Source organism: Nematolebias whitei, chromosome 16 (genome assembly GCF_014905685.2).
Source record: "Nematolebias whitei isolate Nwh7 chromosome 16, NemWhi1, whole genome shotgun sequence".
NCBI classification, from domain to species: Eukaryota; Metazoa; Chordata; class Actinopteri; order Cyprinodontiformes; family Rivulidae; genus Nematolebias; species Nematolebias whitei.
Genome location: NC_056513.1, coordinates 9,082,374 through 9,095,020, shown reverse-complemented (window position 1 = coordinate 9,095,020; position 12,647 = coordinate 9,082,374). Strand labels below are relative to the sequence as shown.

The window sequence follows — 12,647 nt, the reverse complement described above, 5'->3', positions numbered from 1 at the left end:
GTCTCTTACAGGCTAAAATCGTGTGTAACGCTAAAGACACGGCGCACACCCGAGCAGAGCGGGAGATCCTGGAGAAAGTGAGACACCCATTCATCGTGGACCTGCTGTACGCCTTCCAGACCGGAGGAAAGCTCTACCTCATCCTGGAGTGTCTGAGCGGTGAGACGGGAACGATGGACGACATGAACTGGCTCAGGGAGACGGGGTTTTGTTAGGAAGAGAGAACAAAAAATAGAAAAAGCTCATTGACTTTGATGGAAAAAATTAAAAGTGAGTTGGATAAAAGTTGGAGTTTTAATTTCAGGTAAAATATTTTAATCAAAATGAGCAGAAAGACGGACAGAAAAACCAGAAGGAAAAATTATAAAGAAACAAAACACAAATTGACCAAAAACAAGCACAAGGAGATAAAAATAACAGAAACAGACAAAATGGTTACACAAAAAGACAAAACGGATGCACACAGACAAAAAGGATGCAGAAAAAGACAAAAAGGACACACAAAATGACAAAAAGGACACAACACACAAAATGACCAACAGAACACACAAATTGACCAACAGGACACACAAAATGACCAACAGGACACACAAAATGACCAACAGGACACACAAAATGACAAAAAGGACACAACACACAAATTGACCAACAGGACACACAAAATGACCAACAGGACACAACACACAAAATGACAAAAAGGACACAACACACAAAATGACCAACAGGACACACAAAATGACCAACAGGACACACAAAATGACCAACAGGACACACAAAATGACCAAAAGGACACACAAAATGACCAACAGGACACACAAAATGACCAAAAGGACACACAAAATGACCAAAAGGACACACAAAAAGACCAGCAGGACACACAAAATGACCAAAAGGACACACAAAATGACCAAAAGGACACACAAAATGACCACCAGGACACACAAAATGACCAAAAGGACACACAAAATGACCAACAGGACACACAAAATTACCAAAAGGACACACAAAATGACCAAAAGGACACACAAAATGACCAACAGGACACACAAAATGACCAACAGGACACACAAAATGACCAACAGGACACACAAAATGACCAACAGGACACACAAAATTACCAAAAGGACACACAAAATTACCAACAGGACACACAAAATGACACAAAAAAGGACACACAAAAGGCAAAAAAACACACAGACAAAAAAGACAAAGACAACAGGGCACACAAAAAGACAAAGGATGCATAAAAGGCACAAAATGACAAAAGGACGCCCAAATAGACAAAAAGGACAAATAAAAAATAAATAAATAAAGGATGCATAAAAGATGAAAAGAAACATGAGACAAACTGGAAACATTAAACGACACAAAAAGGACACGAGGAGATGGAGCAAATATGCTGATGTGGATTTAAAGTGCACCAAGTTTTAAAAAACATAATTTTCAACCAGATGAAAATATAAAGTTCAATGTTTGAAAAAGTCTAAAAGTTATAATAAACAAAAGTCCTGGCTGTACTGTCCTGAACGTGCTGAACATTTCGACATCTGAGCAGCTAAAACAGCTGAAAGTTTGCTAACGTATCGACGGCCCAAAAAGAAGTCCGTTTAGACGATGACTCAGCCGATGAAGAACCGAAGGAGCGATCTCTGACTCTGTGTTCCTGCTCCTCAGGAGGAGAGCTCTTCATGCAGCTGGAGAAGGAGGGCATCTTCATGGAGGACACGGCCTGGTGCGAGTTGTCTCCTAGCGGTGAAATATTTGCACGCTAACGGGGTTTTTGATTTGGAGCAGCTTCAGCGTAGGTTCGTTGTTCCTGTAAGTCGTGAACTTGAACTCTGTACGTGTTTAGCTTCTACCTGGGAGAGATCATTCTGGCCCTGGGTCACCTCCACTCCAACGGGATCATCTACCGAGACCTGAAACCGGAGAACATCATGCTCTGTCACCATGGTAACGCACCGCACAAGGAACGGAGGCCGTTTGTGTTTTTGTGATGGTGTCTTTTCATACCGATGTTGTGTTTAAGGACACATCAAGCTGACGGACTTCGGCCTCAGCAAGGAGTCGATCCACGACGGAAGCGTCACGCACACTTTCTGCGGCACCATCGAGTACATGTGAGTGTCGCCGAGCGCCCACGCTGCCAATCCCTCTCTGCTTCATTTTTATCTAACAAGACACAAACCTGGCAACACAAATTAAAACTTTTTGTTTTTTTAACAACACTGTTCTCTGTAAGGCTGATAGCACTCCGGTGCCGTGCCGGATCTCCGAATCAGACCCTAGACATAAAACGGCTGTCGGAGCCATCAACAGCCTCGGCAGACTTCCCACCCTCACTGACCGATTTAAAAATTCACGTCTGCTCTTTCTTTGCTGAGCTACATCTGTCATTTACCATCGCTCCTCCACTCTTCAGTTTATGTAAGAAGTTAGAGGAGGATAAAATCACCCTCACGCACTTGTCCGAGGCAGCATGCTAGCTATGCAATCACACGCTATCTCACCAGAGTTTTAAAATAATCTGAAATGCTAAAGATTGCCATTTTTTTTCTCAACGTCAATGAAGCCACGGACACTTGTTTAAATGTACTGGTTAGATTTTATGACGAGGATGCAGGTAGGGTGAAAATACTGCAGCTTACCAGCAAAAACATAAACGCTTCGAATGCCAAGGATGCTGGAACTAAAATACCAGTTATACTGGTAGGTTATATTGGTACGTTATGTGATAAAACTGCATTTCAGTGTTTGGATAATTCTGTTTTAAAACTGATCCCCCCCCCCATTTATTTCTCATTATTTTTCAGTTCTTGAAGCACTTTATTTTATTATTGGTAGTTGAACTGAATTTTCAAATTTCTCAAGTATGCTATGTTTTTTTTTTTTTTTAGGTTTCTATTTTGGATTTGTTTCCCATCATTTACTAAACTTTTAATTGTTTTGAAGAAACAATTTTAGGATTATCGTATTATCTATGGTTCGTTGTTGCACAGTAACTTTTTCAAAGCTGTATTTGAAATAAATGGTGCATATTTTGCAACAATGTTTTCTTTTTAAGAAAAATGAATGGGTGTCCTTGTCCATGCCCTTTAGTCAGTGGTTAGGCTAAGTTAAGCCGCTTTGCCATTGATAAGTGCGATTCCACTTGGCTATCGTCTTCTCGGTTCTTCTCAGGTGGAGGTGATTTACCACTGTGACCTGTTTCCCGCTCTTTGGGCGGTATCGTAACAGGTCATTGTGTTAGAGCCACTCCACCCATTCATCACCCTATAATCAGACTTCAATTTCTTAAGCTTACTTACTGCTTGTAAGTCCAAATGTAGCCACGCTGTGCTACGATATCTCTCGGTAAATGTAATTTCTTGTTGTGCTCTCTGGGTCATCCTGCTGTCTGCTTACGTCAAAGTCGGCCCCTTGGAGTAGTCTGAACCTCAAACAAGGTGGTCCCTTAAACCGGGCTGAGTAGGGGTGGGTGCCGGCAGTGGGCAGGCCCTTAACTGGTGCGGTGGGATGCTAAGCCCATGAGAGTTGAGACCGTGTGGAAAAGCGTCATATGGCTACTAATCCAAGTTTACTTAGGAGTACCACTTCCTCCTACTGACCTTTCTTGGTATTACTGTTGTATGTGTAGACTCTGTAATCGTGCATTCGCTCCAAGAGCTACTAAAGCTGTAAAATCACTTTTGTCCCTCATAAAGCATAGCTGCTAAAATATCTGTGTCCGTTCATGACATGCGCATTGCCCTTTCATTTCCAGCCTAAATGCGTACATTTTTCATAAAGTCTAGCAGTTTTGAACTTCATTTAGTTGCTCATTTCCCAATTTTTGTAGCTTTAGTCATTTTGTTTACACTTAACTTGAAGGGAGTGACATATTGGTGTCATGAACCTGTCATAAACATGACGTGCATCATGAACATTAATGACACTCTTCCAATGGTCATGACTGATGTCATTGAATGTCTTTTGTTTTTTGTAATGTAAAAACTGACACCGTTTGAGATGCTGACACTTTACGACAACAGTTATGACCATTAGGAGTGCCATTAATGTTCATAATGCATGTTATGTTCATGTCACCCCCCTCAAATAAAGTGTTACTGTCATTTGTGTCACTGTTGTCAGTAGAAAGTGAATTACTTCTGATTTTTACAGCTTTACTAACTGTTGTTGTGAACACACAGTAAAAGCAGCAGGCAGTGAAGTGATTAATTAAAAGCAGGGCTGGATTACTGAATGGGCCTACCACCCCCTGGGGCCCAAGAGCTCAGGGAGCCCTGAAGCCTGGGGCTCTGCCCAAAGAATCTACTGTAATATATCTATGTTGTATATATCTATCTGTATATGTCTTGTCTGAATGCCGTCTGCTTATTTCCATACATTTCAACAAAATCTATCATTTAAGGGTCTATTTTCTACATTTTCTCCTGAGGGAGCATATTCTCAGACGGACCAATTAGCTTCTGGTAAACTGAGTTCCGATAACTAAGTCAGCTAAAAAAAACCTCTCTCCACCCCCCGAAAAAAAAAAATGTGTACATGAGAACGGGGACTCACACAAAACTGTTATGCTAAGCAAAACATAACAAGGTACTGAGCATGCATCAGGATAACAAGGTACTATCTTCTGACCTCACAGTGCTTTCCCCCTTATACATACCAGGAACAACCTCTAACTCATGGTGTCAGTTTATATCAAATAACAGAGACTTTAACATACTGTAAATGTCAAACCAAACCTGAACAGGACATTAACAAGAACAACAGATTTCCACTCTCGGAAACATCGCAAACACTCAAAAACATTACATACTGAACGTAATTCCTACAAGGTGAGCTAACATCCTTTGCAGCGCACAGTCTGTCTGGGACGTGACTCACACATTTCACACATCTTGGCTTTAATCTGGTGCATACAAATATTCATCTTTTAGCGTTACTAATGTTTAATTATAAGAACTAAATTAGCTGAAACTCGAGTCGAAAGGCTCCACGCTCCTGCTGCAGTGACGCTGTCTTTTCCTCTCTTCTGCAGAGCTGGGAGCTCTGTCTCAAATGATGAACTGATGACATCATTTGTGACGGAGAGAATAACAGTTACTTTGTAATTAGTTTATAAAAGTAGTTAATTGCAAAGAGGACCGCTAAAGTGAGTTACCGGTAATTCATTAAAGTAAATGACATGAGGGAGAAGTCCGACACACATTGAATGCATCATTCTGCTTCAGCACAGCAGAGTTCTTCTCCGCCTCTTTTGGTTCCACTGGTCTGGATTAATTTCTGTAAGCTTACCTCTGAGCGGGACATGGACGCTTTACCTGTGATTTATGAACCGTTTTGAGTTGTGTTCACTTATGATGTCACATTACAGACAGTCTTACAGTGTATGATAAAGTTAGCTGTTTTCAGTTAGCGTTAGCTTCCGCTAATTCTTTTCAAACCTGTTTAGCGGCTTAGTATTAGCAATTTTTTTGTCAGTTAGCAGGTTAGCTGTTAGCAAAGCTAACATTTTGGCTAGCTGTGCCAGACACTGGTATTAGTATCCAAAGCTAACAAGTAAAGGGAGAAAAACAGGGGCCTTAAGATATAGCTCTGTGGAACCCCAAAAACTAAAGAAGCAGAGGAGGATTCAGGACCGGCTATATTGATGCACATGTGGATCTGTCTGCCAGATATGACCTAAACCAGCTTAGCTTGGTACCACAGAGACCCACTTGGTGATATAAAAGACACTGAAATGTTCTTTAACATTGACTAATGCATCAATTACATCAACTTTGGCTAAGATTTAGTCTTTAATTCTCATCGTTTGCATAACAGCCATATTTTTACAGAATCGTAACCTGTGCAATGTTTTCAAGCTGCACATTGCGATTTATTCCCTCAACAATTTGCTGTAAATGTGTTAAAAATGATAAATTTCCTCTCCAGAGCCAAAGGTTGCAGACCCCTGGAGGATCAAACAATTCCTTTCTTTTTTGTGTGGGGTCCTAAAACTTTCAAGACAACTACTGGTAGTATTTTTTATTCTTGAATATGTTCCTCTTCTCTTTGGGCCAACAGGTGTCAGGTTTGGGTCCCGTGTCTCTGGTTTTTCTTCAGTTCAGATTGTTATGGTCATCGTGTCTCAGATTGACAGGGAATCTGCACCGTCATGCTGCCGAGTTGTTTAAAACTGGACCGAATGTTGAGTTGAAACTTTTCAGCTTAACGTTGATGCGTTTGTTCTGTCCGGGCTGCTTGTTCCCCTGCAGGGCTCCAGAGATCCTGAGCCGCTTGGGTCACAACAGAGCCGTGGACTGGTGGAGCCTTGGGGCCCTGATGTACGACATGATGACCGGATCGGTGAGCTGGCACCGCTTCGCAGAAGAGCTTCTTTAGAGTCTTATTTCATCGCTTCATATCTTTAAGTTCAGTGTTTTGAGCCTATCCAGTCAAACCGAACATCTTAGACACGTGGAGTTCCTTTAAATGACGTCTGCAGTGGTTGTTGTTTTTTGGAGGATTTGTTCGTAACTTTAAACCTTGTTTTTTTGTCTCTCCAGCCTCCGTTCACAGCTGGAAACAGGAAGAAGACGATTGATAAGATCCTGAAGTGTAAACTCACCCTCCCTCCGTACCTGACGGTCGATGCCCGAGACCTCATCAAACAGGTGGAAACCCAGATTTTGTTTATATTATTCCTCAGAACACGAGAAGTGAAAGCCTCTTAATGAGTTAACAAAGTTCATGCTCAATCATCCAGGTACCAAATCCTAAAATTATAGTTGGGTCATCCGGACAGTTTCTAACTGGGTCATTGTAATCTTTAAAAATAGATTTGAATGTTTCTTTAGACACTGGTCGACTCGGCAGGAATAACTTCATTATGGAAGAAAACGACTGAAATGAAACATAAAAATGACTACTTGACGACGATTCAAACATAAATCATAAATAAATCATCTGAAGTTTCCTCCCCATTAGTCATGTAATATGATAATAATGATGACGTAATGTCCATCTTCTATAGTTCTTCTGTCCAGCAGCTGATTTTTAGCCCCTCCCTTTGACAAAAACACAACTTCTAAAACACAAATTTCTTTTTGTTGACAACTAAATGAGCAGTGAGGATACTGGATGTAACTCCACTGAACTTTTCCAGATGTTTATTTATGATGAGCCCACATCAGACGGAGGAACCGTCTCTGTTTCAACTTAGAAACCGAAGTTTTATTGTTGAAATTCCACATTCGTGTTTCGGTTTAACCTCCCTGAGCGACGGGGTTTGGATCGGTCGGCGGTGGTTTGTTGTGGGGATCAGAACGAGCTCGTTCACACGTTCGGCGTTCCCACAAACCCTTAAGGACAGAACTGAGAAGACCTCCGGTGTCGGAGATGAAAGTTCGATTTTAACAAAGTGTGAAATCAAAATGTTTGAACTTATTAAACTTTAAACGGTCCGGTTGTGATCAGATTAAAGTTACAGTTAATAAAACGTCCTAAAAACAGGTTTATTGTCTGATTTTAAGCAGCTGCAATACTTAAAGTTTGGCTGCAAAAGAACAGGGCTGCTCGATTATTACAAATACTGTAAAAATAATCTGGATTATTCTGAGCAGTTTTATATTCTGGATTATTGAAATCATTAATCGGTGAAGTTGGAAAATGACTTCTAAAGTAAATTAAATGTATCACCTGGATAAAATAATAAGCAGTAGAGTGCACTTCAAATATATTGTAGGCCTGTTTAAAATCTGAATTTGCTCTTTTTTTAATTGTTTTTAAATTAAAGTAGTTTTTCACCTACAACATTTTAATAAAAATATTTAAATAAATATTCAGAATTTTATGAATATTGACAGATATTCAGCTGATGCATTAAAGAAGCAGACGAGCCCACAAAGCAGAAAATGGCAGATTTATTTAATTTTTGTTGATTATTCTGTTTTTGTGATTGTTTGGAGCTAAAATGAAAATTAAAACAACATAATTAAGTAATTTCCTAACCGTACGATCATCTTCAGTTGGTCAAATGTTTCTTTGTTGTTTTTTCCAGCTGTTGAAGAAAAATCCATCCAAACGACTCGGCTCAGGGATAAACGACTCTGCTGACATCCAGGTAACTCCACGATCTGTCTGGAACCAAAACTGCTTCAGATTATTTAAAAACAACAAACGAACATAGAAGATGTGATGATTGGAAAAAAAAAAAAGTGTTACTGAAGCCAAAATACAACATGTTGTTGGTTTCCAAAATGTAACTGAAGTAAATCGGAAAGAGAAGAAAGGTTTTAGGCTGAGCCGACAGTTAGTTTTGCTCTTTATCTACTATAAGTCTTTTATTATGCCAATAAAATTAAGCTCAGAAAGACGTAAAATATAAAAAATGAGAACCACGGTCAAAAACTTTCCTTTCTCTTTGTTTTTAGAGCTGTATTAATAATCTATTATCTATGTAATAATTATTTTTTACTTTTAATTATAATTTTTTTATAATTTTCATTTAAAAATCACCTTTTTTAAGCTCTCTCTATATATATACATACATTTTCCTTATTTTTGCTTATTTTTTATACAGAACAGAACATTGGGTTAATTTAATGCACAAGCCACAGAAACAGAAATGCTTGATAAAATAAATCAAACTAGAGAAATTGCATTTCCTGCGACAGTGCAGTGTGAATGCTTATTACAGAAGAACCTGCTGAAAAATTGCTCTAATGTAGTTGAAATTAAAGAACAAGCCTAAATTAGCAGAAGAAGGCAGAAAGAATACATATTTTCTGAAGCATGTTTAAATAAACAGAAATTAGCAGAAAGGGTAGGAAAGTAGCTAAAAAAAAAACTAAAATCATCCCAAAATAGCTGAAAAATAGCTGAAAGGTAGAAATAAGCTTCAACTACCAGAAGTGGAAAGAGCTTAAATGAGCTTAAAAAATGTGGAATTAGCTGAAAAAGCTAAATCTTGTATAAAAACAGCTAAATTGTAGCTGAAATAGCAGACAAAGGTAAAACTTGCAGAAATAAGCTGAAAGGAGAATAACAAGCTAAAATCAGCAGAAAGAAGTTATAAGCCCCCACATTATGTAGTTAGCAGAAATAATCTGAAAAGAGCACAAACAGCTGAAAAAAACGGCAGCTGAAATTGGCTGAGAGCAGCTGAAAAAAGTATAAATTTGCACAAAGAAGCTGAAGCAGAACAAAATGTGAAAGGAGCAGGAAAAGGTTGTAAACGGATCTAAAGATGTGAAGGATGTAAAATGGGCTCAGTTCATTTTCTATGAGAAATGATAATAAAATATTTCAAAAACCTAAAGTTGCACCACATACCAAAAGTCACAGCTGGATCGTCCTGAAAGAGCTGAACTTATTGATTTATGATTTGTTGGAATAGCTTGAAAACTGCAGGACGCGGATCGCGCTGAAAGCCACATGGAAGAAGAACGGATCACAGTCGTGTGACTGCAATAAAACACAATAAAACACCAGATGAGGTCAAAATAATCAAACTGTAATTGGTGCTGTGGTGAAAGGCTGTTCAGACTCTGATGTGTTTGAATGTCCTTTAAGACAGAAGTTACAGATTGTTTATGAAGATGGGCGGGGCCCTGTTCTGCAGTGTCGGTATAGACGACTGGTTAGCTGTACAGCAGCTCATCGACAGGCGGTAAATGTGCCATGTGTGGCTCATTTCTTTACAGAGACATTCCTTCTTTAAAACCATCAACTGGGACGAGCTCCTGAAGAAGAGGCTGGAGCCGCCGTACAAACCACAGCTGGTTGGTCCTCTCTTCAGCTGCTTTCACCGTTTTACTTCTTGGGTCGCCGTCTCTCACCTCTTCGTCCTCGTTTGTCTCACGCTAGCAGTCAGAGGAGGACGTGAGCCAGTTTGACACCAGGTTTACCCGTCAGACCCCGGTGGACAGTCCGGACGACACCACGCTGAGCCACAGTGCCGAGCTCGCCTTCGCTGTGAGACTCTCTGCTTTCCGGATGTCTAAGTGTCTGTTTGATCGTCTCACTGATTGTTTTTCCAAACTGATCGGCGGTGTTGATGTTTTCCACCAGGGTTTCTCCTTCGTGGCTCCGTCTGTCCTTGAGAGCCTGAAGGAGGGGTTCTCGTTCGAACCCAGATCCCGTCGCGTTCGCCGTCACAACAGCAGCCCACGCACACCCATCAGGTAAGAAAAGTCACGTGTCTGTCCGCTCCTCAAACCAACCCTGGAACGTTGGTGACAAATAAAAACTTTACAAACGTGTATAGTTACCGTACTTGCCGCCGTACACGTCGCATCTGTTATGCGTCACCGCCGACAACCCGGAAACGTGGGCCGGTGTTGTGCCAAAAATCGATTGGCTGCCAAACGGCGGCCGCGAGAGCGTGCACGGGAGGACTTTAACGAGAATTTAACAAGATTAACACTTAAAAACATTTATTTGTTTGCTTGAAATTATCTCAGTTGAACTTTTACTTAATAAATGCACTTTACCGCTCAAATCAGCTGCATTTCGCCTGGGCGGCACAGAGAAATGCAGCTGATTTGACGTTTGATCCAGGAGTTCCGGAGCGAGATGAAGGTGGCTTTTTATGGCAAGCTAAGTGTCTCATTAATAGCCACTTTTACTTATTAAGGAGATACTTGGCTTGCCATATAACTCGACCAGATAGATCTATCTCTCTCTCTCTATATATATATATAGAGAGATATAGATTTAGATAGATAGATATAGATATACAGTAGTTAGATGGATGGATGGATGGATGGATGGATGGATGGATGGATGGATGGATGGATTGATGTTTGGATTGGTATTGCTATATTTTCTTCAAAAAAGTTCTAGTTTGAAACATGCCGGGCTTTTCATCTTCATTTCTTCTAAATCCTGGTTTTTTTTTTTTCAGTCCTTTGAAGTTCTCTCCTGCCGGACCCTTTAAATCCAGTATGGACGGTGAGCCGGACCTTTTCTCTCCGGTGTCTCCACCAGCAGCTCCGCCTCGGGTCCCGCTGGAAAACGGACCCACCACTCAGCCCATCAAGACGCCTTCGAGGAACAAGAAGAAGAAAGGACACCAGAGATGAAGAGGACACGGATTCAGCGCTCATGTTTTCTGCTGAGCACCATGAGTTCTGACCCGGTGTTGAAGCTCAAACTCTTTGTCCGTTTATTTTATTTTATTTTTAATGGTTCAGATAACAGCTACTGGGACTAATCAGGTTTAAAGTCCCCAGCTGTCTCCTGTTGATTTAACACCGGATCTTTTTATTTACAAAGCTTTAATTGATGTATTTGGACTGATGGCTATGTCACACTGAGGCAGTATTACACAAGAAAAAAATATGAAATATAATTTAATTAAGGCCAAACAAGCCATTGATTTTTCTCCACCAGCTCCTGGGCATGAGCTCGAGTGGTCAAGGTCGGCGCCTGACGGATCGAGCGCTAATCTGCTCATTTAATTACAGCAGGAGGGACGGAGCTGTACTAAGTTTTTAGGCGTAATTAGTTCCTCAAAGACTCTCACAAGCTGACGTTTAATTACAGAGCTGATGACGGATCGCTTGATTGAAATCAAGATTATTTTCTGCGCAGGTCGAAACCCGAACCCGACCTTCGCCCTGGAGGACGAGGAGTTTTTTTAACCTTCGTCCTGCAGCCTCTGGACTTCTTTGGGTTTTCTTTATTTTGTGTGCATGAAAAAGTCTAAAGCTTAACGAGAGTAATGTAATGACATCATCATAATGATCGCTGCCTATTGATCGAAGCAAACAGATGTTTCCTGTGTGAACCAATCAGAGCACACGTGGCCTTGAAGAGAAAAGTGCTGCAGTAACAGACTGCATGTTTATAATTTATGAGACATTAAGCTCTTCTAGTCGACCCCAACATGAAATGGGTTCAATCAAACGAGGGTCTTTAATATATTTAGATTAAAATGAGAACCATTTAAATAACCGACTCATAAATGTCAGGTTATTCTCCTTCACTTCATCTCTGCTGCCAAACTGGTCTCCTCATCATCCTCGGATTGTAAAAACCGACCAGTCTGAACCTGCTGACCCTAACAGAGTCCCGATACCGGAAGGGAAGGTTTTATTTTAGGAGTTTGGGTTCAAACAGACCTGCTTAAACAGCAGCTATCAGGAGGATACCAAATCAAGAACAGAGCAAGAAGCAAAACTTTTATAAAAACTGTATTTTAGTTATTGAACAGAACTTATTTTTACATAAAAACTCTGGGTTAAATTCTCTTAAAGTTGTTCTACGACGGTTTCTCAGAAATATAACGTACAGAATTATACCCGCTTTTTAATTTTAGTCTTCCTGCAGGGACTGAGAAACCTGAACCTCAAGAAAGCTCAGAGAAAGCTTCTTAAAGGGATATACTGGCCATTTTCAAGTGGGGTTCTGGTGAAAAGCTATGCACTATCATCATCTTACCTGTTGTAGATCTCAGTTTGTAGAGATTCAGCCTAGCTGTTAGCTCGTCAGTTCTGCTGAGCATGAAGACCAAAGTGGGTCGCTGGTGTCTCGACATAACTTCAGTTTCCTGAAGGTTCCTATGGTTTCCTGCATCTTATTTATATGGCGGTTGTTTCTGCAAATAGCAGCAGGAGTACCTCTGGGGTCAGAGTTTTTACATCTGTGTATTTAGAAAC

General features: G+C 40.5%; 1 protein-coding gene across 1 annotated transcript; it reads left to right on the top strand.

Annotated features, from left to right (window-relative positions):
• Nucleotides 1-11: 11 nt before the first annotated feature.
• Nucleotides 12-11,927, top strand: LOC119422732 (ribosomal protein S6 kinase beta-2; the record flags this gene model as incomplete). The annotated part of the gene is given in 11 exon segments (XM_037690127.1): nucleotides 12-159; nucleotides 1,675-1,732; nucleotides 1,853-1,953; nucleotides 2,030-2,120; nucleotides 6,261-6,351; nucleotides 6,552-6,659; nucleotides 8,045-8,107; nucleotides 9,690-9,767; nucleotides 9,853-9,960; nucleotides 10,057-10,169; nucleotides 10,892-11,927. Coding segments are annotated over 11 exon segments (1,137 nt in total), but the record flags the coding sequence as incomplete, so codon positions are not given.
• Between the last annotated feature and the right edge of the window lie 720 nt (nucleotides 11,928-12,647).